This window comes from Alligator mississippiensis, chromosome 1 (assembly GCF_030867095.1).
Source record: "Alligator mississippiensis isolate rAllMis1 chromosome 1, rAllMis1, whole genome shotgun sequence".
Taxonomy (NCBI): Eukaryota; Metazoa; Chordata; order Crocodylia; family Alligatoridae; genus Alligator; species Alligator mississippiensis.
In genome coordinates this window covers 189383741-189410442 of record NC_081824.1, presented here as the reverse complement: position 1 = coordinate 189410442, position 26702 = coordinate 189383741, and the positions used below count along the sequence as shown (strand labels likewise).

General features: G+C 45.6%; 1 protein-coding gene across 1 annotated transcript in view; it reads left to right on the top strand.

The window, feature by feature from the left end:
* VASH2 (vasohibin 2) overlaps positions 1 to 26702 on the top strand; it is a 78121-nt gene that overhangs the window by 35613 nt on the left and 15806 nt on the right. The window contains exons 5-7 of the mRNA XM_006268121.4: positions 1584 to 1658; positions 16610 to 16991; positions 21691 to 21806. Coding sequence (XP_006268183.1) covers positions 1584 to 1658; positions 16610 to 16991; positions 21691 to 21806 — 573 coding nt within the window. The remainder of the gene's footprint in view (positions 1 to 1583; positions 1659 to 16609; positions 16992 to 21690; positions 21807 to 26702) is intronic.

Below are 26702 nucleotides of genomic sequence, written 5' to 3'. Positions count from 1 at the left end.
TTTCATTAGCTAGTGCTGGTACAGAGGGAGTCAGAGGTGGTAAAAGCAGTGCATGGGGAACCTGCATAGGAGGGCAAGTAGCCTAGCTCCACTGGGGCTCCCTGCAAATGGCTGCACTGTGAGGGCTTGGGGGTTGTCCCAGTCCCCCAGCTCCTTGGCCAGGAGAGGCTCTGAGCCACTGAAGCATGCACATGCACATGCTGAGTGTGTGTGGTGGTGGTCAGGGGTTATATATGCCTGATCCTGTCACCACGAGGCTTGCTGCATCTTTGTGTTATCCTATTACTATTTCTATGTGGGAATCTCACTTTCCAAATAGGAAATGGTATGAACACCATGGGTGTGCAGGCAGGGGTGTGCAGTTGCTGCGGCAAAAATAGCAGTGGCACAAATTTGTGCTGCTGTTTTTTTCCACTGCGTATGCCCCCGCATGTGGGGTTTGAGCAAAGCAGCTTGTCCTGGGTGGGGAAGGGGAGGCTGGGGCCAGCACTTGTGCTGTCTCCAGCAGCCTTACCTAGGGCTCTGGGGGCCTTCTGGGGCAGCGGCAGCACTGATCTCACCTCACAGAGCCTGGCCAGCAGCCACAGCACGGCTCTGGATGGCCAGGCTCGGGTACTGGCGGCATACGCTGCTGCTGCGTGTGCCACACTGCTTTTTTTCCCATGGCTTTTTTTGTCATGGGGATCTCTTAATGTCAAATTTTGGCACCACGCTGCAAATTAACAATGTGGCAAATGCTTGCACATGTTCCACATGTGGTTTATGGTGCCTCAGACAGCTTTGAAGCACTGCAAACTGCACATGCATGTTCATCTGGGCTCACCCCATGAGCTGAAGACCACAGGAGGAGATTTTTAATCTTCATGGTTGTGACTCTGCTGGAAAACAGCTCTTGAACTTAAGTTCTCCTGTGGTGGCTGACTCTGTCTAAAATCTATCTTGAAAACATACCCGCAAAGCAGAATTGTCACCTTGTTCATACTAAGCAAAAACCTAAGTTGGCTTCCAGTCAAAATGCCCTGCATATCTTTGGCACTGTAGAAAAATAATGCATGTTATCAGTGTGTGTTTCTGTTATGGGAATGCCTAGGAGCTCTATATACAGTGTAAGCAGATAGCATAAAAGTCCTTCCCAGTGAGTTGAGTTCCCAGTCTTAGAATCGGAGTGTAATTCCTCACATTGAAGACTGCCTTTCTCTTTGAGTAGTCTCATTGGTTCCAGTCGGTGGATGGTACTAATGAACATATGGAAGAAGATCTGGATTTGGTCCCCAGTAAGGAAACAATATCTGGGAGGTAATGCTTTGAGACAGCTGGTTTCTCTAAGACATTGGCTGCAATCCTATCCCAGCTCCCTGAAACAAAGCCTTGTTTTGTGTCCCACTTTGCTATAAATCAGTTCTATCTCTAAATGAATCAGTTGGGTTACACTAGGTGGTTAGGGGGAAATCAGGCCTACTCTTAATGTATGAATGAGTAAGACACAAGAGTGGTTTGGTCCCTAGTTGAGTAAGAGCAGATCCTTTAATTCTTGTTGCCTGCTTTGACCAAAAGGGCTGAAGATATCTTTGTTTCTATCTTAGGTTAATGGAGACAGCGAAAGAAATGACCAGGGAATCATTACCTATCAAATGCCTTGAAGCAGTTATCCTGGGGATGTATCCTTTACTGTACAGGTTGTTCCCCTGGAGATAGCCACTTAAAAAACCCTACTGACTACGTGTGCACTTCATGGATGCAACTTGCCAGTGCCAGCTGATGGTAAGTTGAAGGGGCTTGCAACACATCTGGTATGGATCAATAAATTGTTGAATCAGATCACGTTCTCAACAAGGATTTGAATATCTGCCTACTTGCTTTGTGTGATAAAGGGCCTTCAGCTGGTATAAATCAGCACAGTCATCTCCACTGACTACTAGGGTGACTTACACCACCTGAAAGCCTAGATAAAAAACTGTCTGGTTCTGCTACTGCTTCACCCCACAATTACCCTGGGTGAATTAAGTGTGAGCCTGTTAAGAGTTGAAAATTCAGTTCTGTTCTATCGAGGTTTCTTTCATGCTTGTCCATAGCTGAGTCCTGGTATCTTTTGCCTCTTTTGACCTGCAGTTGCTCTGTGTCCAGAACTTGGTATGTACATACTGTACTGATACATTTAAACCACCTTAAAGTGATGTTCTGGTTCTTTTTCAAACCCCAATAGCTAAAAGATATTCTACTGAGGTTCTCTTCCTAGCACTCTTGTTTCGCCACCAGCAAGTCATCCTGATTTATCCCAAGTTATTGTAACAGTACAAGCAAGGTAGGACTTCATGAGCAGCCACCTTCCATCTGCATTTGCCTGGCCCAATCCTCATCCCATGGAAAGCGCGTGGCAGAGTATCGAGGGCCCTCAGTCCAAAAGGGTGAGGTAAGATCTTTTGTTTTCTCAAAAAAAATGATCGAATGGGTTTGGGAAGGATGAGTAACCAAACCTTCCCCTTGCCATTAGCCATCCCCACTGATTAAAAAAAAAAAAAAAAAAAAAAAAAAGAGTTAACACCCCAGCTAGTGTCTTTCACAGTGTCTCTGTGAGTGAGAGCCAGGCTGTCCTCCCAGTTACATGCAGACAGCCCCCTGGAAACTGAGAAGAGAATTTGGCCTCAAATCTTTAAAATATTTGCAATGATTTCTTTTGCGATCCAGATACTTTGTCTGAAAAGAATCTGCCTTTGCCTGTTGAGCCAGCAAAAACCAGAGTGATTGCAACTGTTGAGAGAGTGGATCTGGGCACCCATGCAACCTTTCAAGGCTATAATATGCTCATGCTTGGATAAAAGGATCTAAACAGAAAACCAGGATAGGAAAAGAGGGATTGGGCCTACTTCTGATTTTATTTATGGCAGCTCATTTACACTGTCATGTCTCTGTTACCTTGATAGTACAGGATCAGGTCTGCAGAGTTTTATCATCTCCCTCTGGATGGATTCTCTGCTCTTGAACATAAACAGCCTTTTAGCTGGGCTGCAAGCAAGGGATTTTATTTCAGATATCCATTTATGGGACCGAAAAAAACAAATTTCTGTTCTTCTCACAGTATTTCATATTCTGGTGGGCAGAAAAAACAGGGAGAATCAGATCTAATACTATTCTGGCTCCTTAAACGTGCTTCCCTGAAGTGCACCAAAAAAGAAGAGAGAGATGATATAGTGTGTGGGAGGTTTATCTGTGACAGGCATGTGGGATCTGATCCAAAATCCATTAGTCAGTGTGGGTATTTCTGCAGATCACAGTGGGCTTTGGACTGGGCCCCTGATGTCTCCTGATTTTGGATTTTTTCCCCAGCATCAACCTCTCTGAGCAGACAGCAGCAAGCGTGGGCCTCTCTCAGTTTGTTTCCAAGGTCAGGCTGTCAGTGGATAAGAGACGCTGCTTTTTCCCCCCTCCTCTGAATGTCAAGATGATGTTTTCAAATACATCTGAACTGCGCATCCCTGAATTTTTTGTGTTGCCCTCCAGTTCACTTCTCTGTCTGTGGAAATAAGATACTGGTTATAATAACTTCTGTGTGCTGACAAGCTTCACTGTTGCTTGGATACCAAAAAGGGCATAGACTAGCACAGCAGCCCTCTGTGCAAGTCCTCAACCAGAGACTTCTTAGCTCAGAGCAGATTAGTGAGCTGTCATTTTAAACAGGCTGCTTGCTGGCTCACTCCATTAGCTTTGCCAAGTGCCTTTTTAAAAAAAAACACTTTTGTAATCATTTTTTTTGTGCAGAATTAGGTTTTACATAATTTGTTTCATGCTAGATGCATCTCAGAGTGCTTGTATGTGTTAATAACTTCAGTGAAGAGTCAGTGGTGCCAGCATATGCAGAGAAAGTAGCTGTTAGCACACATTCACATACATCTGTGAATATGGGATTCCTAGAGAATAGAGCTGTGAAGAGATCTCCTGGTCTGTGCATCTGTCTAATCTACCTATCAGCCGATACAGCCCTTTCACCAATCCAGGTGTATTTCTCCTAAGATTTTTTTCCTAGTGCCTTGTGCAGTTTATACAGGCTGACCGTATGGAAATCCCAAAAATCCAGGACATCATCTGGGAAATCTGGGACACTGTCCCTACCCCCCCTGAAATTTCATGAGTCAGCAGCGGTGCCTGCTTGCCAACCTGCAAGGTGCTCCACATCACTCCAACTCCTGACCAGATTGTGCCTCACATCCCTGCATTTCCAGGATGCCCATTATAATTCCCAGCAAGTGCCTGGGGTCAGCCTCCAAAATCCAGGACAGTTTTGGCTAAAATGGGACATATGGTCACCTTGGGCACTTCTACATGTGTTCCAGGGGTGGAGGGTGGGCAGCACTTTAATTAGCTAAACTAACTAAAGTGCTGCTGCGTCTTGTGTATTAGCATCCCTGTGCTTAAAAATGACAGCAGGGGCGCTTGAACTAAAGCCTGTTCGATGAGCTTTAGTTCAAGTGCCCCCATTGCTATTTTTAAGTGTGGGGATGCTGATATACAAGACATGGGGCAGGCAATTATTTCAGGCAGAGGGCCACTTACCGAGTTTTGGCAAGCCGTCAAGGGCTACTTTGGTAGCCCTGCCCCTTGATGGGTGCCCCACCCCCTGGTCGCCATATGACCAGAAGTCCTTCCCCTTGCCTCCAGAAATACTCCTTTCAGCAAGGGCTGTTGCCATCTTGGAACCAGAAAAATACCAAATTATATTCTAAAAATCGAACACCTAGAACATTCATTAATTTAATTTTAAAAAATATTTTTGTGGGGATGTGTGTGTGGATATATAGGGTGTGGGGGGTTATGTGGGGCTCGGCTGGCCTTGTTGCTGGCTCCCTCTGGGTCCTACTGCCCCTGGCTCCTGTCATTTTTAACAGGCAGCCAGGAGCAGATAAATAGACATTTTCTAAATTTTTGAGGGGTCCCGCGGGTCAGATAGAATGGTCTAGTGGGCCGTATCTGGCCCATGGGCCGTATTTTGCCCACCCCTGTACAAGATGCAGAAGGTTGCTGAAGCACAGTAATTGCCATGTTCCAGTGGACTCAATTGACTGAGTCTGCTCCAATGCGCTGTAATTACCGCATGTCAGAGCAGCCTCTGTGCTCATGCACAAGCTTAAGTTATGTCTAAATCAGGTAAACACTAGAGTTTATGCCATGTCCTTTGTGAAAAAGCGTTAAAGCTAATTTACTCAAAAAAGGAAACAATATTTGAGGAAACGAAGCTAACCAAAATGTGGAAAGGAAATGTTTCCACCCAAAATTTAATGTTATGAAAGCAAGTGTAGGTAGTACATCAGAAGGGAAGAGGATGGCCAAATGCATAAACTGTTGGAAGAAGCTACATAAAACATGGGAGCAGGTCCTCAAATACATGGAGGTCATCAAAGGACCAATTACTTTCACTGACTGCAGGTGTCAACATTGGTCTACATCAGGTGCAGGTCTGGCCCAGAAAATATATTTAAAGAAAAAAATAATCACTGAATGAGAGAGAGCACAAACATATAAATATACTAGGAGAGTGAAAACTGAGGTATTTACTGTCTTATATAATATATGGTGCCTTCCATGTATTTAATTAGTGGTTAGGGGTGCTTGTACATGTGGCGGGGGTTTAATCCCCAAGGTTTTATTCTATGCCCCCTAAATTAAAACCATGGGGCATAGAATAAAACCCTGAGAACTAAACCATTTCAATCTTTCTATCATGTTATAGCGAGGGGCCCAATCCTTTTTTGTTGTTGGAGCTGAAACCTGCCTGCAGCTAAGGGGTGAACTGCAGGCAGGCCCATCAGCTCCTGAGCTGTGGGGGCCCCGAGTCCTTCCCTCCATGGTGGTGGTGTTCCCTGGGGCTGCCCAGGCAGGTTGCTAGTAGGCCAGGTACTACCCCAGCTCAGAGGCAGCACCCAGCCCAGTCCATCTCTTCTCCAACCCTGAGCTGGTGCAGCACGCAGCCTGCTAGCAGCCCACCTGGGCAGCGCTGGGGGGCACCACCACCGCAGAAGGAAGGACCAGGGCCTTCTGCAGCTCAGGAGCTGCTCAGCCCACTAGCAGCTCGCACCCTGCCCGCAGGAGAGGTGGGCAGGCTCCGCCAAAAAGAAAACAAGGATCGGGCCCCACACCACTTCTGCCTTCAGCAGGCTCCTGCTGAAGGCAGGAGTGGTGAGGGGCTGATCTTGAGCCACACAAGTGACATTTTCATCACGTGCACGTGTTAATGGTGTCACGTGTACAAGTGCCCTAGGTGTTTGCAAGATGTTTGTTACAGCTGCAGTCCTGGATACCTAAGATTCCTACCCCCTGTATAGCAAAGGATTTACTGGCCTGAATGGGGCGATAGGCCTTTGATTATCACTGAGTGCCTGTAAGAAAGCTACTTCATTGCTGCAGGGTAGCTGGTATGTTATGGCTCGAGGAGTGTATCATTTCTAATATTGGCAAGCTTGTCTACAGCCCCATTTATTAATAGGAATGCTGTTGGGAGATTTCTTTTCAGTAGCTAGGAGCAGATGAGGATCACCTGGCAGATTATGATAAATGCTGTGAAAGTAAGTAAGAGGAATCTTTATCAAGGTCATCTCCCCAGCCTGAAATCTCCTAAGGAATCTTTAATTTCAGCTCTGCCCTGAAGGACAACACTTAAAAAGCCTTGTGAGGAGAGGCTGGCCCCTTTTCTCCCTCTCCTCTATTTTAATCTCTGCCTGTTTTCTGTGGGAGCCATGGCTGAAATGCACAGCTGTTATCAGTAGAGAAGGAAGAGATGAGCCAGAACTCTATATACAAACACTTGGAGCAGATCAGGTCCAGATGTGGCTTTTATAGCTGTCTGCTTCCATAATAATGAGCTAGACCAAAACTCAAGATCTAAGCATCCTTGGATTTGTTCTAGGGAACCTGAGAGCTGAATCCATAGTATGTGGTTTGGAACCTCTCTGATTAGTTGCATGTGGCCCTTTGAGTCCTTCAGTTTTGCATAGCAGTTTCATGATGGATTTGAAAATCATTTATCTGTTCCTGCTGAAGTCTTCAACCTTATGTGGCAAACTTGTCAAGAGTGAGGTTTATTTTTCTCTCTGTTCAAAGTTAGCAGTTTCACTCTTGTCAGCCTAAATAAAACCTCCTCCTGTTCTGTCTGCTCTTCCCCCCTTAAATTTTATAGTCCCGGATGAATACTGACAATAGGAAACCAAAACCCAGGCAACTGTCTCCTCATGGAGGACCATTCCCTTGGTAAATGGTGTGATTTGGCCCATACAGGAGCCAGCTGAGCTAAGTTGGAGGCCTCCTGGCACTTCTTCATACTACTGGCTGTGTGGCTGCCTCTTGTTTTGGGGAAAAAAATATATTTCATAAGGGGAAGGGGTTTAAGTTTTGGCTGACAGGGCCTGTCAGCACTGAAGCCCAGCAGTGCGAAAAAGCAGTGCGAAGAAGTGCAGTCATCTCCTGCAGTTCTGAATCCAGACTCCTGTAAATGCCCCTATAGTCCAGGCACTCTTGTGCTTCCCCTGGTCTGCCAGGTCTGTGGGTTTTTCCTTTCTTCCTAGATGGGCAGGGGAGCAGTTCTTACAATCAGGGTTGGACTTATGTGTGGGCGACATGGGCAACTGTCTAGGGTGCCATGGTCAGGGAGGTGCCATTTGCACACGCACCTGTGAGCAGTCTGTGCTCACAGCAGCACTCTCCCCTCATCCCGCCCCAGCCAATCCCAGCCCCAGGCAGGAGGAGTGATGCCCAGCCTAGCCTAGCCCAACTTCCCCCTCTCTGCCCCCCACTGCCTTCAACCACTGCACAGGAAGAGCTGGGCTGGGCACAGGTGGGCAGGGTGGTGCCTACTCCACTCCATCCGCCTTGCTCCTGCGCAGCAGGAGTCGTGCTTGCTTGTGGGGAAGCAAGTCTCTCAATCCAACCCAGCAGCTTCCCTGGGGCTTTATCTCTGAAACCTGTGCTAATACTACTACATACTTAAACTCAAAGAAAGAGAGCCAAAATACAAGTTCACCCAGGGCACCATTTTCCCTAAGGCTGGCTCTGGTTACATGTCTTTAAATTCCCATCTGGGGTCTGGTTTACATGACAGAGGTGCTGCCACAATAGTTATGGTTGCACAACTATTGTGACAGAACCCTCCAATGGAGATGTGATATAATTTAGTAAAAGGAGTTTTTCAGCCAACATAGTTACACCCCAAGTGACATTAAGCGTGTTTACAGAAACCGTCTGTCAGCATAACTGGACCACAGTTTTGCTGGCATAGCAATGCCTGTAGTGTAGAGCAGGCCTAAATTTAATAGAAGTTTGGCTCACGTACAAACTGGAAAAGTGCTCAGAACTTGTCTCCTTGCATGTATGCCCAGTCCTGTATGCTTTGTTTTGTTGGATGCCACAAAAACTTGCTTTTGGGCAGTAAATTGAGCTCATTTAGCCATGGAAACCCAGCTGCTATCACAGCGATACTGCCAGCTGGAAGTACCCATTTCAGAAACTACCATTCCAGAAACGACATTTTTAATATACTGAGTCCAGAGATACAGCTTGACTTTAACAGCACGCATTATTGGCACTTCAAAAATTCTTCTCAGATTAATAAGCAGCGGAAAAGTTGATCTAGAAGTAACTGCTGGAGAGTAAATGCACTGATTGGTTTATAGTCCCTCTCCTGACCAGAACCTCTGTTTGCATATTTCATTTTAATCTTAGAGAATTTATCTCCGTTGGAGGGAAGGTGCCATATTTTTTCACATACAATGAAAACCACCTGCTGGAAATTTCAGTGGGCATTATGTGCAATAATTATATAAAGACAGTTTCTGCTGGTGGGCAAAAGTGAAAATAAAATCTGCACATGACTACAGGGAGCAGAACAGTGAGTAGGCTCACTGTAGCTGCTGCAACTCAGTTACATACTACAAGGAAAGATCTTTTTTTCCTCATTCTTACTTTCAAAAACAAGGTGAATATTATATTTTGAGGCATGTTGTATGTGAGAAAATATGGCACTATTTGTCCAGGGACTTTCGTAGTGATGAAAAAGTACCATTGTGGAAAGCACAGGGGTCTGACTTTGAAGCTGTTGTTGAGTCAGTTGCAGATTATTGGATCAGTGGTGTGTGGGAATACTGATAAAAATGAGTGACTCAAATCTGTTTCACCTAGCTCCCTGGCAGAGATTACAATTAAGACATGATTACGCTGTTGACTATGCATATAAGTAATGTGCCTACAGTCTCCATTTTTGTGTGTGGTATGTAGAAACCTTGTTAGGGTGGGCACCCGCTCTGGGCTCTGTGGAGTAAGTAACTCCAAGGAGACTGTAGCTCTGAAGTAAAAAAGCCCTTGCAGCTGCATCTGTTGTGTTTTCTCGATGGGTGAGATGGGTGACAGGGCCCTGTGTCCCTGCTCTTTGCAAGAATGGAGTGAATAGGCTCCTGGGTGTGATGAACAGGCTGGGTGCCTGTTCTCTCCCTATGGGTAGCTGAAGTCTTGTGGCCTTTTTTCCCCATTTGTTCTCTGCAGGGGGTTGGACAGGCCATGATACAGTCAGATTGTTGGTCCCAGCCTTGGGGCCACATTGGGGCAGCCTGGTGTCACTGGGGTCTGATCCCTGATCCCAGTATCCTGGGTCCTGCCATGCATGTGCGGCATGGTAGGAAGCATGATTATTAGGATCAGATCCAATCACACTTTTACATGAGCATATGCCAGCCAGCCTAACAAGGTGTGAAAACAGGTATGTGACCCCCAGATATCTTATTTACAGTTAGCTGAAATCAGGCACCTTGGGGAAGACTTTACCTTTAAAAAGACATGAACATGCTGTCAGTGGAATATCTTGTCTGTTTAGTTGACAGGATAATCAAAGCTGGATGCATGATGCAGGGCTGATCTGTAGGCTGGATCAGGCTTCGTTTGCCAAGATCTGGCCCTGAGCTGCCTCCCTTTACCCTGCAGTGCCAGCTGAATAAGGGCTCTTCGTCATGGGATTGGGGGCCTGTGCTGTTGTGTTGGGGCTCTGCACCACCTCCCTGGGCCCCGTGTTGCTGGACTCAGGCTCTGTGCCACTTCCCTCAGCCCCATGCCACCAGGTCAGGGCCCCACACTGCCTATCTGGATCCCTTGGTGCTGGATTGGGGCCTTGTAATGCCTCTGCTAAGCCCTATGATGAAGGATCAGGCCCTACACCACCTCCAGCCAGCCCCCATGTGCCTGGATCAGGCTCGGGCCATCTCTGCATGCTAATCAAGTGTGCTGTCTGGATTGTGGAGCTGCTCATCTGTCTGGAAATTTGGCAGCAGGAGGGTGGCAATTGCTGCCACTGTTCCCCTGCCGCCTAAGTGTCAGAACTGTGGGGAGCCCTGTGGACTAAACGGTATGGCTCTGTGGGCCGAATCTGGCTTCTGGTCCAGGGGTTGAGCACTCCTTGGTTTGGAACATGAAAGGGACACCCTGCAGCATCAGTGAGTTGCTTTCAAATAACTACCAATGCCAATGCAAACAGACGCTGGCCCAGAGCAAAGAGATTCTGGGCCCAATTCTGGACTTGTGCATTGACCTCAGTGGTGCTATTCTTCATTTAGACCAACATGTAAGGAAGATCAGGCAGGCCCCAGAGCTTGTTGTTTTCTGATTCAGACCTATTTCAGAGAGAAATGCAAATGACAGACTGTGCCTCTGGGTCTAGATCTCAGCTTCTCCAAGGATCAAAGTAGTCCAGTTCAGGAAGATAGGTTTGGGCTCACCCCTAGTAACTGTGCAACCCTTAAACCAAGGAAAACAGAAGTATAAATAGTGATATATTTTAAAATAACAAGCCCTTTTTTCACCCCAGTCTGGCCATCCCTTCAGGGTATTTCAGTGGGAGGATAGCGTGTAAAACAGTTCTTTCACATCATTTGCAATCTTGTTAGTCAGCTGCTATTCATATGCTATCATATGGCAGGATGAAATATTTTGCTTTAATTCCCATAGTAAAACATTAAAAAGCATGGCTGTGGTTTGTTAAACAGTTGCCCCAGTTCAGTCCAGAGGTGATTGCCTTTCAGGACTAGAATCAGGGAATCAGAAATGAAAAACCCAACGAGTCAGATTTACAGGTAGGAATAGAAGTGCATCTGCGGTTGCATAGGGCTAACAAAGATGCAGATTCCAGCCCTGGGCCCCTCTCCCATAATCCCTGGGTTAGACAGAGGCATAACAAGCAGTTTTTGTATTCAGGGCAGTGGCAACAGCCAAGCCATCAGCAACAGTGGCTGCCAACCTTGTGCCCCCTCTAAGCTCCCAGGACTGGTGCCCTGCTTGCCTACTCCTAGTTACAGCACTGGTGTTAGCACAGGACAAGGAATGCTGGAGATCAGCATGCTTGCGTGCTAGAGGGATTTCCATTCCATTGTACAGCTCATGGACAAGGCTGAGGAGCCTACTTTAATCTACATCAGGAGCTACTTTGGCTCCGGCACTAGTCCCGGAACTGAAGAGTAAAAAGTTGTTTTAAAATCACTTCTGTCTTCTCCAGTTCTAGTCTGGAGCAGCTATATCAGAAACAGATTAACTTTCCTCTATCAACATTATTAGTCCTGTGTTGTAGCACAGAATTTTAACTTGGATTCCCTGGCCTGCAGGTAAGTAGGTATATGCTTCATTCAAAAGTTGATTACAAAAAGCTATACTGATATGTCTTCTACTGTTTGTTCCAGTACAGTTGTACTTTGCAATAAGGAAAAGGAGAGGAAATGATTTATGACCCAGGGAGAGGGAAAAAGATCTGACTTGCCTTTCTAACCAGTCTGCTGTGCATTTCATCCCTGGTGGAGATTCTCATTAGCCAATAGATGCATCATGTACCTACAGGTTAATTTCCACAGCAGGTGTTGCTGTGATATTTGATGATAAGTAAAGCCATTTCCTTCCTCAAAAGGTTTTTTTACTCCTACATAGAGTTTAATGAGATTAAATTGCATCTTCTCCAAGACTTTGTGGCAGAAGAGTGTGTGTATGGGCAGGTGGCCGTGGAGGCTTTGTGTGGACTTAATAGAGGGCTACTCAGTGAAACAGAGTTGAAATCCTCTTACAATGAAGGGAACAATCGTTGCGATACTTGACAGCTTAATAGGTGCTAGCAGAAAGCATTGGCCTAGGCAGTTACATAGAATAATAAATACAATAGGCCTTTGTAAGAATATACCCAGGGGACAAAATTATAGTAACTTGGTATTACTATAGACAGAATATTCCATCTATGACCTATTGTTTAAATTAATTAGGTGACATTTTAATGTGAGTGAATGTGGGTCTGATTCTCATGTGGTCTGACTGCATTGGCCCTGACTTCAAGGTAATTTTGCTGACTTCAGTGGGCTTAATCCTGATTTGGACTAGTGTAAGCAGAATCACAATCAAGACTGCAGTGTACAATAGAGCTACAGCTGATTTACCCTGGTAGAGCTAAGATCAGAATTGGCCCTTCTGTTCCCTGTTCAGCATTTATGTTTAATGTAGTCTGGAGGCAGCAGATGGATGAAGGGATACTTATGCAGCCATGGCTTATCCTGTTCTACCATGTGTTGCGACTGAGCTGCTTACAGGTTCTAAGTTAGCCCATTTGCTTTTCCTTCAATATGACAAGAAGTGAAAATTAATTGATGAGAAGATTACACTAGTGTACTGAGGTTGTAGGCCGGAAAATGTTGTGCTGTTTGTTTCTTTTCCTTTGAATGTGTTTTCTCTTTATAAGATTCTTTGCTTGGATGTTAAGCATTTCATTTCATTTCATTTCATTGTTTTCCTTTCTCAAGTGGTTCCTTCAGCTTCTTGAAGGGGCTGAAGTCTGGATAATTTGGTGATTATAATTGGTGTTATACTGGCCTGGTCAAGTGAGATCAGCATCCAGCCCCAAGTCTTTTCTTTATTGTGTTGGTAAAAAGTCTTTTGTGCTTTCCAATTTCCAAGTAGCTGTCAGGCACTCCTGGTATGCAGAAAAGGAGGAGGAGAACAGGCTCCAGGCAGGCAGCAGTTTTTAGAGTAGCATCCCATGCCATTTCAGCTGTGTAATGTCTCTTGTTTGAGTTAAAGAATTTCTTTGTTGGTGGAGGCTGGAGGAGGGATGCTAAAGAACTCAGGATCAGTAATTGCTGAAAGGCAACACTTTCCTTGCTAGGTCATCCCCTTGGTCCTGTCTTAACAGATAGGATCCTGGTTCAGATCCTGAGCTGCACTGGGGCACTGAGAGGCTACGGTACAAAGATCCCTCTGGATCTTAGGCTGTGGAGGCCTCAGCTTTGGACAGGCATGCGAGGAAGTAGGTTCTGTGTAGGTAATAAACCTGGCTGAGCTCTTGCCGCTGAACTGAGCCTCGTGGTCAGTTTTTTGTGTAACGTTGAGGTTTCCAGAGAAATACATTGCATGCCCCAACACCAGCAGCCACAGCAAACAAAATCCCCTGCTAGCATGCCGGTACACAAAGAACACAAACACGGACTAAGAAAGAACACGGAGGAACACCAGGCTAATCTGTGCTTGGCCTGTCTTCCCATCACCCAGTATAGCTTCAAGCCATTCTTGAAGGGTCTTCCATGGCTACTTCTGCAGTTGCTCAGGACTTTTCTAACAGCAGGCAATCAGTGGGGCCCTCACTGTTCCCATTTCCAAAGCCATGTCCCCTACCTGTGCTACAGAGAAGGCCTAGAGCAGGGGTTCTCATCCTTTTTTGTACCAGGACCCATTTGTAAACATCAATGGCCAGTCCTGACCCAGTGCCCCTCACTCCCAACCCGCTGCCCCCAGGCTCCCAGCCCCCAGTATGTGGAGCATGGGGTGGGTATATAGGGAAGGGTGGGTTGTATGTGGGGCATGGGGACCCCAAGCAGCCCCTTGCAGGCTGGAACTCTGTAAGGGAAAAGCTATAGTTTCCCATGTTTTTCTGCGTTAAAGGAGAATCCATTTTTAAGGTTTGTTCACAACCCTTTCATATATTTTTGTGACCAACTTTTGGTCGTGACCCATGGGTTGAGGAATACTGACCTAGAGCACCTCTTCTGCACTTCCTTCTAGTCCCTGTGTCTCCCCTGCTCAGACTGTTACGCTGCTAAGCCTGTCTGTGCCCATTGCACACAGAGCCAGTTGGCATTTTTTTGTTACAGGTCTCTCTCTCTCTGTACTCGTAGGCAGAAAAGGTGAGTTGTACCAGCTCACAGCTCTATCTAAACCAAGTAGCTGAAGGTCCCAGATGCAGTCTTTGGCATGGCACCTGGAAGCTGGTATTCCAGGCACACATGGAATAGGGCAGCATTGGGTATCAACTGTTGATGTGGCTAGAGAAGACACAAAACAGCGTGAGAAACCTCAGCTGCCGAATCTATAATGGCCAGAAGGAAAAAGAAACCAGTGCTCAGAGGGTTTTGTGGACTCCTTGGGAGAGGCTTAAGTACCTCAGCAACCTGTTTAAATTTGCTGATGATACCAAAATTTGGGGTGAGGTGGGCACGCTAGTAGGGAGGGAAAGACTGCAGCAAGACCTGGATAGGTTGCAGGGGTGGGCTAACAAAAACAGGATGTGTTTCAATACTGACAAGTGCAGGGTGCTGCACTTGGGCAGTAGTAACCAGCAGCACACTTATAAGATGGGAAACTCTCTTCTTCAGAGCATGGAGGCAGAAAGGGATCTTGGAGTCATTGACTCCAAGATGAACATGGGCCGACAATGTGAGGTCATGGTCGGCAGGGCTAACTGGACCCTATCGTGCATCCACAGGTGCATCTCAGGTAGGGCCAAGGAGGTGATCCTCCCCCTCTACGCAACACTGGTCAGGCCACAGCTGGAGTACTGTGTCCAGTTCTGGGCACCCCACTTCAAGAGGGATGTGGAAAACATTGAGAGGGTGCAGAGGAGGGCCACCTGCATGATCCGGGGACAGCAGGGCAGACCCTACAATGAGAGGCTACGGGACCTGAACCTGTTCAGCCTTCACAAGAGAAGGCTGAGGGGGGACCTTGTGACCATCTATAAACTCACTAGGGGGGACCAGAAGGGTTTGGGGGAGACCTTGTTTCCCCTAGTGCCCCCTAGGATAACAAGGAATAACGGCCACAAGTAGTTGGAGAGTAGGTTCAGATTAGACATCCGTAGGAACTACTTCACAGTTAGGGCGGCTAGGATCTGGAACCAACTTCCAAGGGAAGTGGTGCTGGCTCCTACCCTGGGGGTCTTTAAGAAGCAGCTTGATCCCTACCTGGCTGGGGTCATTTGAGCCCAGTTTCCCTCCTGCCCAGGCAGGGGGTTGGACTTGAAGATCTACAAGGTCCCTTCTGACCCTACTTCTATGATTCTATGATACCTTGAGGCAAGGGCTGGGCATCACCAGGTTGTGGTGATTAACCTGAAATGTAGAACTCAAGACCTGATCTTCCTGTCCTTCCCAAGTCTGTGTTTGTATTAGATTTGCTGGCACATAGATGTCAGGATATTCCATGTTCCTCCTTCAAGACCCTGCCTCATGGCACTTTCCCGTTGATGGCAAAGGATGGTTGGATTTAGCTGGCCCTGGAGTCAGTCAATATGATTGCTGTTCTGAAGGGAGTCACTCCAAAAAATGATCCTCAGGAAGTGATCCCAGCCAGGGAGTGAGGAAGTGTGCTAGATAACTTCAGTTTTCATGTAGGATTTATTACATTGTTACCATGTCTTGCTTCTGGAGACATCTCAAGCTGCATTTGGAATAGCTGACTAGCACTTGTGTAACAAATTCTGGTTTTAACATGGTTACTTCTGCCTTATCTCTGTGCCAGTGCCTGGAGGAAATAATTTCCTACTTGATCATTAAAAACTCTTGATGCCACTGGTTGACAGAACAAGGGTGAGTTTATAAACTGGAGGAGTACAAACCCCTTTATAGAAGACTAGAACTCAGTTGTCAAAGGCAAGACGTATGGATTGGTATTTCTGTAGTATCTAAAAAGGGTGTAGAAACATTGAAAGCCAAATATTAAGATCCTGAGCAACATTCAGCTTCAGAATAGAACATGGAAAAGACTTTATCCTGTATTGAGAGTGCAGAGCTGAGGAATGTTGCACTGGTGTTAAATAAAACAGCATCCCCAAGATCAGTCTCTTTATTTTCCTGTTGCTTAATTTGTTAGCACAGTTAGAGTACTGGGGCACTGGGAGTCAGGCCCTTTCCAGCATGATCCAGGGCAATTGACAATGTTCTCTGTTTTATTTTCTAATCAGTAAAATGGATATAATAACACCAAGGTTTGATCTGTCTTGCAGAGTATTGCTCACACTTATGTTAGGCATGGATCTGAAAAGATCACGTGCCCATGTGATGTGAGCAAAACCCCTCAACTGGATGCAGCTCTGCTGGTTTAAGTGATGGAACAAAGCTGGTAGAAAAAACCCTTCTGGTGCCATACGCTATGTCTTTACTAGAGGGCTCTGCTGGCAAAGCTGTGGTGGCAGCAGTTCTCTAATGTAGACCAGCCCTGCCCTGGCAGGGGTATTTTGGGGGTGAATTAATGTTTCTAAAGCTCTGTCATCCCTTTGGGTAGAAGTTGTTAGTGGTCTTATTTCACAACCTTTGCTCAGTGTTGCCTTGACATAACACGTGCAAAGATACTTAACCAACGGGCAGCCTTCTGTGGAACGATTCCCAATCAGCTTTAAAACCCACTTCTCAGGGAACTATTTTCATCATGTGGTGCTCGGGATTTACTGCAATGGCCGGTATGGCTCACTGGGCATGAGCAGAAGATCAGATCTGATGGACAAACCTTTGACCTACCGAACTCTGAGTGACCTCATCTTTGAATTTGAAGACTCCTATAAAAAGTATTTACACTCAGTCAAGAAAGTAAAAATCGGATTATATGTCCCGCATGAGCCACACAGCTTTCAACCCATTGAGTGGAAGCAGCTGGTCCTCAACGTATCAAAAATGATGCGGACAGATGTCAGAAAGGAGCTGGAGAAATATGCCAGGGATATGAGAATGAAGGTAGGTGCATGCAAATATAGCACTTCTGTAAATGGGTTGGAGGGGGCTGTTTGATCTTGATTAGCTGATGTCAATCTGTTGATATCAACACTTTCCCTGGAGTAAAACCAGTATGAAAGGAATTATAATTGTAGGCATGTGTGGGGGTTATTGGTGTGTCTGTCCAACTTCTGTGCATGTGTGTGTATGTCTTGGTCTTGGTGTTTAACCTGCGCTGTGCCTTCAAATTCTGCTTTCTATAACTCTGTTTTTAGGGTTTCCTCTACTTCAGCTTAGAAAATATTTGTGCTCTAGATCTTCTCATAGCTGGCTTGCTGATCCTCTGCCCTGCCCTGCCCTGCCCTCAGAGCACAATAGAGCAACCATGAAGCTGCTGTAATATGCACCAACTGACAGTGGTCCCTAGGTAGTCATTTGCCAGCTGTGTGTAGCCCAGGCATCATAATCTAGCCCTGCCCCTTCCTCTGCAGTGGGTAAGCAGGTGTGGGAACCAGCTGTGCCAACTCTTTGTACCCCTGTGACTCCCCAGCAAAGAATTTAGGATTATTGCCTGTTCCCTTTGTGCTACCAGAAACACCAGCAACAGCCTCCTGGATCATTCTCAGCTGCAGAGGGAATGGACAGTGTTGTGCTGGGGTGGGTCTTGTCATGAAGGGGTTGGGGCAAATTCTTGAGTTATTGTATTCCTGCCTAATTAGGTCAAGGGAGTATTAGTTTGCAGTGGCCTCCCATGGCATGGAGAAGCCAGCCAACTGGTGTAGTGTTGCCTTTTTTCAATTAGAGACGTGAGATTAAGTCTGTAGAGCAGTTGTACTTAAAGCACTCATGCTGTCTCCAAGGTATCAGGTGAATGAGTTCTGCCCTGTCGTTTATTAGACCCAGCTTTTCCACTTCACTGCATGTAGTTTTGGGTTTTCGTTGGAGTCTTGCCTTTCCCTGGTAGCAGCTGTATCAGAAACAGATTAACTTTCCTCTATCAACATTATTAGTGCATCATCCTTAGCCAGCTGAGAAGAGCCAGCGGTCTAGTCAGATTGAAGAGTATAGAAAAACACTCACAGACAAAGGTTTGCAGTTGCCAAAGGGGTGAGAATTTCAATTGGAGAATGTCATTGGAGATCCTGAGTGTGCTTCCCAGGCAGCTGTGGGTGAAGAGCTGGTTTCAGTTGTGGAGAAATAGGTTTTGATGTCTTTCCGACCATCTGTTGGCAATTAGAGTAAAGCAGGTGCACTCATGAAGTTCAGGGCTGCATCTCTTTCCTGAGAGGTATGGAGCATCACGTGTGAGTTATTTTGGAAAGCAATTCCAAGGTATTTTTTCCTCCTCTTCTCCTGTGAAGAATGAATCATTTGAATAAGAGGGCGAGTGCTTCTTACAAGTGAAATGGTGTTAAAAAATTTGCATCTGTCATTTATATAAGTGCCACTGCTTTGGCTAGAACCATGGAAAATGGGTAGCAATTCTGCCTTATATGGAGACTTCCTAGTGCAGTTGTTACAGCTGCTGAATGCCTCTGCCATCCCTTGCCACTGTCTTGGTGATGGGAGGAGGGTCTGAGGTGTTGTAGACCCCATCGTGGCTTCTGCCCTTCAGCATGTCCCTCACCCAGATTGGTCATCTAAAGTTAACGCCAGTGAATTATGCATAGCCTATATATGAATCACAGACAGCAATGGAAATGGAGACCTTACCTTCCTGAGCATTTGTTTGATGACATCAATTTTTTCTGACACTCAAGTGACTTCATTAGAGCTACACCAGTTATTAATTTGGTCCATCACTGGATTGTGCAGTTATGTGGTGTCTTTATAGTTTGACCAAAATTGATTTGGGAGTTTGCAGTGCAGGCTTGGGAAGCATCCCTGCCCTTTGGTAGAACTGCTGCAGCAAAGCTTGTATTCCTGCCTAAATAGGTCAAGGGGGTATTAGTTTGCAATGGCCTCCCATGGCATGGAGAAGCCAGCCAACTGGTGTAGTGTTGCCTTTATTCAATTAAAATATCCCTCCCTCCCCAGGTGATAAAAGGGGAAAGTGTTATAAGACATTACACCTGATTTCTTTTAAGAGATACTCAAGAATCCAACCCTGTTTGCTTTACTTCCACAAAGAGTCCCGGTGGAACAAATGCGGGTCTCACAGCGCAGTCAATGGGACTTCTTGCCTGATAAGGCCAGCAGGATCCATTCTCTAATTGTAATTGCTTCAAAACTGCTAGTGCTGTGACAGAAATGTGTGGATAGAGGACAAAGCAATACAGGGCTGCAGGAACTGAAGTAACACAGGCCGTGTTTAGCGGAGGAGCATGAAGAATGTAAAGACTTGTGGATCTTACTCCATTCACTCACAATACCTGCATTCATCATTCAAATAGCTCTTGCCTAAATATTGGTGTTCATTCCTAGCTTTTAGTGTTTCAGGAAGGGGTCAAGTGCCATTATCCTGATCTTGCGCTGCTTGCTGCTGCCCATTCACCGTTTCTAACGAAGTTCCTTTTACTGACCAAGAAAAGAGGGAGATAGCCTACAAGGTGCCACCCTGCCCTGCCTTTAATTGCCAAGGGAAAAAGGGGGTGGCACTTCTATCTCGAAGGACAGAAGTATTTATATACAGCCATGCTGGAGTGATGATGTAGCCGTGTTTATAAAAGCCAGGGACTAAACAGTTCTTGTCTCGGCTGGGTTTGCTGTTTGTAGGTGCCTGTGGGCAGTTCTGTCTGAAGCCGTCCATCCTAAGCAGCATCTCTGCTCTTTGACAGTCTTGGGTGGTTTTTTGATGTGCACAAAGGGGAGTCTAAATACACTAGGGAAATTGTCTTTTGTTGACATCAGGGCTTTTCTCTTGGTTTGAAACCAGCATGGTTGAGGCCCATCTGTTTTTTTTTCTTCCCTTTCCCTGGCAGTGTGCTAGACGCGACATCCTATTGAATGTCTAGCGCATTTCTTGTGACAGCAGAGAGATTTGTCCCCATCAACACCCCCTGTCAAACAGGTTTTGTAGGCATTTGGGCTAGGGAGAAAGGACCCTTTGCTGACAAGCACTGTTAACAATGGATCATTTTCTCAGTCTGTCAGAGCCATAGGCAGAAAGACACATCATCATGAACAGATTGGTCTTCATGCATGGCCAGAGAGCTGCTTTATGCTCTCAGTTTCACTGGTGTATATCTGGAGTTCCTGACTGTCTTCTCTAATGTCAATCCAGAGGAACTTGCCAGTATAACCAAGGGCAGCACGTGTCCCAGCCTCTCTAGCTGTCAAAGAGAAGTGTACTGCGATCCTGCACTTCTGTGATGCATATTAAATTTTCCTAGTGTTCATGATTAAACATTAAGTGAACCTACTGCACTTGAGTCTGTCCCACTGTGATCACTTATTATGCTGTGGAGATGAAACGTGTGTAATTTGCATTACTATTACAATTTAAAAAAGAGAGAGAAATTAAGAGCCAGGCACTTAGTCGATGTAAAGCAGCACAATTCTCTTTGACTTCAGGGAAGCTAGCTGATTTCTGCCAGTTGACATGCTCTTTTAGACAACTCCATAACAGGCTGGCCTTCCTGCAGTTTAAATGTAGGATAATGAATCTGATTCTTCCTACTGCTTCACTGAGGTAAATCCAGTTACTCCAATGAAATTGGCTGAATTAAATTGGTGTTAAACTGAGCAAGTGAGATCACATGAAATCTTAGGTTTATGTTATATGCTAATTTCAACATACCATGTTTAATTGCATATGTCATTACTCATTAGAATGATTTCCAACCCTTGCACCAGTGCATTTTTTAATCCTTTCTAGAGAGCTAGTAACCTACACAAATAATAAAGCACAGATTGCTACTATTTTTGCATTTATGCAGTTTGCTTTGATAAGGGGATCAGGCCTGTGTTTCTTTCCTGACTTCTGACATTGAGTCAGATCTTTGTGCAGATGATAGAAAAGGCATGGTCCTGATGGCGAGAGGCTCTGATCTTATGAAGACTTAAGCTCCTACATGACTTAGCACATACGTGTGGTCTCATTGGGTGAAATCCTTAGCCTAGTGAATAAGTGGAATTGACTTCAACAAGGTCAGGATTTCAGCTGCATACTTCAATGGAGCTGTTCACAGTATGTAGAGTCACCGGTGTATATCTTTGAAAGATAAGCTCCAAAAAATAAAGATGTGAACTGAGTACTGAAGAAAGTTTTCAGCTTAAGGGGCACTCTGCTGGAAGTTGTGTGTGATCAAGGCAACTAAGAAATGGCCTGCAGTTGCAGAGAAAGTAACTGAAGATCTGCATTTGCCCACAGGATAGTTCCAGGATATATGCCTGGGGTGCAGGTATCCTCCCATGCTCCTCTCACAATGTGCTACGTGAGGGTAGAGGGAAGCTATGTCTAGGAGACAGGACATGTTGTTCTCCATCCCTATTCAGTCCTAGGTCTCTCTAGTGATTGCCAGTTTTGATGGTGCTCTTTGTGATGTGAATTTATCTGGAAACTGGACTGAGGCCACTAACTAATTTCATAAGAGAGCACTGAGCAGTCATCACATGATAACGGCTTTCAGTTCTTCCCAACCTAGGCAGGGTTCAAAAAACATTGAGATTAAAGGCCCTTTGTGTACTGTCTCTGCTCCCTGCTACTGTACAAGGCCTTTATTTTTAAACTCTGAATAAATGTCTTTATTTAGTATCTGTTTTTCCCCCCTTCTGTTAGATTCTGAAACCCGCAAGTGCCCATTCTCCAATAAAAGACAGATCACGGGGTAAGTCATTGTCCCCTCGCCGAAGGCAGATCAGCCCTCAGAGACGGGCATGCAGAAGAGACAAATCGTGAGTATTGCTACTTTGCTCCTTCTTGTGTTCTTGTTGAGCTGGTGTCAGATTTACTGACATGGTAAAAAACATAGCAAATGTAAACTAATATATAAGTGTGGGTGTGCAGAGAGGAGCAGAAGAATTATTGCAGTGCTCCATAACATGTACTGACATGGTGCTGTGGAGCTTCTGGTTACCTGAGGCTCTAGCCATCAGTGCTAAGATTGCAGCATTGTTGTGCATGCTGCTTACTTGCTACAGTTGAAATGAAATGGAAGGAGAAACAGAAGTGGGTCCGTAATTGGATGGACTAGTTAGTGAAGGCAACTACACTGAGAAACTCAGGGATGTGAATATCTTCAGGAATTTCTTCAAGTCAAAGATGCTAAAACTACTGGGAATTTATATCCCAAGCAAAAAGATATAGGGAGGGGTTCCAGACCTGACTGGATGGATAATCCTCCTCAGTAAACATATTTGGGACGAGCAGAGAACTCACAAGGAATGAGGAAGAAGGACTGATCAGAAAAGAAAACAGTGTCTTAAAGAAGAGTAGGTTAGGAAGAATTGCCAAAACTTAAACTTAGACTTTGCAAAGGATATTATAAAAACAAGCTTTAAAATGTTCTCCAGCTCCATAAGTAAAGGGAAAACAAGGAAAGAAGTGGGAAAGCTCTGCAGTACAGGTGGAATAGTGATGAAAGATAACGGCCCAAAATCTAAGTGAATGCTTTGCCTCTGCTTTCATAGATTTCATAGATTTTAGGGTGGGAAGAGACCTATTAGATCATCGAGTCCGACCCCCTGCCCTGGGCAGGAAAGAGTGCTGGGGTCAGATGACCCCAGCCAGGTGTTTGTCCAATCTCCTCTTAAATACCTCCAAGGAAGGGGACAGCACCACCTCCCTTGGAAGCATATTCCACATTTTGGCAACATTTTCAGTATGGAGGATAATGTTGACCATGGAGGCAATGGAAATGAGGGTTTGGAAATGGAAATGGGTATTTTCCATGTGTCCTGGTTTTGCTGGTTGCTGCATGGGGCTTACAGGGAACTCCCCCCAGCAACAGTGTTACATGTATCAGGGGTGTTTTTTAAGCCTTCTTCTGAGGCATTGGGTGTTGGCCATGGCCAAGACAGGGGATTTTGACTGGGTTGTGCCAGTGCTCCTGCTGGGATTTAAACCCAGAGGTTCCTGGGTAGAGGGTTGCCCCTCTGCTCAGGGTCAGGCCAATAGCTATATTTAGGGTAAAAAAATATTTTTTCTCCATGGTCAGATTCCTGTGGACCGTGGTGGTTTTGTGGATTGCTGTGGACTGTGGTGGTTTCTCTGTAGTGGGGAGCATGGTCCTCTACCTGGGATCTCTTGAGTGTGTATGAACAGCAGCAGGATGCTGGCTGCCATGGTCCCCTTGTTTTACCTATGGCAGGTTAGGGTATGTCTTGTATTGTGTCAGGGTTGACTGTAGTTTTGCTAAGAGATTAGACAATGGATTTGTATAGGATGGTTTGGATAGGGATAATTTGGGGGTTGGACTAGATGATCTCCTCCTGCCCTACTTGTCTATGATTCTATGAAATGACCAGAACCAAGGTGGAACCGAACCTTAAAGAGCTTAAGGCAGGTGGGAGATTAATTTCCATGCCAGAATTTTGAAAGAAAGGACTACTAAGGAGGGTAACTAGGGAGTTCAGGGAAACTAAAACCCCATCAAATGAGAAGAGACTCTAAGAGCTTAGACTCTAAGAGTCTAAGAGGGGATATGGCTGCTCTCTATTGATACATGGGATGGGGTTAGACATCAGAGGGGAAGCACTACTATTTAAGTGAAAGGACAGTGATGGCACACAAAAAATAGCTGTAAATTGGTCACGAACAAATTAGGCTGGAAATTAGAAGATGGTTCCTTAATATAAAAGGACTGAGGTTGTGAAGTGGCCTTGCAGTGGAACATTAGGGGCAAAGCAGAAAACAGCTTAAGGGGAAGGGACAGAGACTGCAACACGGCTACCTACAATAGAGGAGGGACTGGACGTGGTGAGTCAGCGGGTCCCTTTCATTCAAGTTTCAGTGTTACCCAGGCTCTCAATAACTGTGCTGCTGAAGAGTTGAAGTTGGTAAGTTCAGCCTAGAATTTCAGCTTGTGGAATTGCTGTGGGGGTTTGAAGTGGGAGCTGTAACCATTTAGTTTTAAATGTTGATATAACCCAATTTCTGAGAAGAGTGGGAGTGAAGGAGCCAGCTTGGACTGGTGGCGTAATTGCCTGTAACACAAAAAAAAAAAATGCATTCAACTGGGAGAACTTGTTTACCAACAACAACTAGCTGAGCAGCAGATCGGGTCAGGGAAAGGGATCGGAGTGGCTCTCAGAGTGGGTGAGGGGCTAATATGTGACACCAAAAAAGTTGACTCCCGCTGCTCTCCTGGAAAAAATCAAAACTATGTGCCCCTTAAGCCCAATACTACTAGCAGGTATTGGAGATTCACCTGTAGTTTGTGGGTTCAAGGCCTGGTGCCTGTGGAGGGGAAGGGGGGTCTGTATTGTAGCCATGTTTGTTGCAGTGTGATTCTGAACAGGTCCGCTGTTCAGCACTATGACAAGTGTGAAGTACCTATATGGCCACAGATGAGTCACACATTTATGACGACCACTTTTTAAATAGGTTTCCAGAGGGATTCATGGTCTCAAATATTTTTTTAGCAGCTAATAAAAAAAATTAGACTGACTTTCTAAATACACATTGGTGAATGTAGCAGCTGATGATTTAACAGCAGGTTTATACCTTACACATGAATACTTATCCTAGCTGCATCATTACATATAGGCCGATCCGCAGCAGCTCTTCATTTAGCACCTAGATAATTATAGTAGTTAAGGGCCCTGCTATTCTGGGCTCTTTTTCTTTCCATGTCCTCCTTGTGGGATATTTTCATCCTTGGGTTGCTAGCATTGCTTCTGCAGTTGTTAGAAGGGCACTAGTGCTTATTCTGAGAGAAGTGTGAGCCTCTGTGGGTTTACAAAGATATGTCAGCTGAACACGTTCCTGACAGCCAACTGCTGAGCAAGCGGCAGCTGTACAGCAACCTATCCCCCCCCCCCCCGATTATTGCTTTATTTAAAATAAAAAGACAAGCCAAATAAAAGCAGTCTGTCTTTTATCACTGGAGGCTTCTAGAGACTCCAGGGACTGCATTGCCTTGCCTGCAGTATTTCCATGCTCAGTACACACTGTTCATTTGTGGTGCTGTGTTTGCTTCCTCTCAGATGAGATTGAATATAGTTATAATAAAGCAAAGCCTGAGACTGTAGAATGATGGTTTGTAATCAGTGTCGCAAAGTGGCCCATGGGGAGCTCCAAGTTTATTCTCCATATGCTGCCACTTGCCTCAAGGAACAGACTGAGGTTGTTTTGGGATAGTTCCCTAGTCCAGCATGCTTCATTTCCACTTCCCTTGTACTGGACCCTGCACACACAGTGAAGAAATCTCTGCCAGCCCCCAGGGGGTCACCCCTTTTCTGGATTGAGAAGAAATTATAATCCCCAACCTGCCCAGAAGTCACTCCTAGGTACACCCCCAGTCACTCCTTCCCCAACCCTTTGAACTCCATAACTGCTTTGGCTAAGATCAAATCTGGCAATTTTTGGCACCAGGGGGAGTGTCAGGGCTGGCTCTGGCCCTCCTGGTGCCAGCCTGGTATTGCAGTATCTCCAGGCCCTGTGCCAGTTCCCTCTCGGAAGGGCAACTGCCTGATTTTTGTTGTTGTTTTTTTAAGAGATGCACGCGTGCACACACACACACACACACACCCCCCCACCCACCCTCCCATGTATTTTATAGTTATGCTCAGTGTTGGCTGCATTTAATCAGCCTCATAGTTGGTTTCCATTGCTGAACACATGCTGCTTTTGGCAGCAGCTTAACGATAGACAGTGTATTTAGTGAGATTTTCTTGTATATGATTATAAGACAAGGGGCTTTTTTCCCCATGCTAAATTGAGAGGGGGGGGACGGGGGACGGGACACCTTATCTTATATTTGAGTAAATATGGTATTTGTAACAAAGAATTGCTCTAGTATTTTTCTGTAGTCAAACAAGTGAAAACTGGGAGCTGGCATAGAGTTCCTGCATCGGGTTGGGTACCTGCAGGTACTCATGAGTGACCCACAAAGCAGGTGGGGTTTAGGTGGGACTATAAACTACTTCACATTTTGCAGTTTGGGTACAGGTCAGAAATTTTTTTTTCAGGTTAGACATGGGTGGGGTAAACCTTACCACCAGCCACTGACAATAAAACTGCTTTACTGGAAGAAGCAGCATGAATGAGATCAAATAAAGAAGGAAGAATGGCTGCGAAGGAGATCGAGCAAAAGATAGCTGAGGGTGTGTCACATGTTTCTGAAGGGTACCTGTGAGCTACAGATTCCTGAAGGGCACCCAGAGTGTCACACCCCGATCCATCTTCTGTTTAGTCTCCTTTGCAGCTACTTTGAACACATGTAATGTGCTGCTTCTTCTGGTAAAGCACTTTTTTTTTTTTTTTTAACATCTGTCAGCAGCTGCCCAACACATGTCCAGAAAAAGCAGCGCATCAGTTGGACCCAGCTCACCCGTCTATATAGATCAGGCACTTTAGCAAGGCTTTTTTGGTACTTTTGTCTAATAACTAATTAAATCAGCTTTAGATAAAAGCGCTAAACAGTTCCACTGAAGCACCTGATCTATACAGACTCTGCAGATCCAGGTTCATAGAATCATAGAAGTAGGGTCAGAAGGGACCTTGTAAATCTTCAAGTCTGAACCCCTGCCTGGGCAGGAGGAAACTGGGCTCATATGACCCCAGTCAGGTAGGCATCAAGCCTCTTCTTAAAGACCCCCAGAGTAGGAGCCAGCACCACTTCCCTTGGA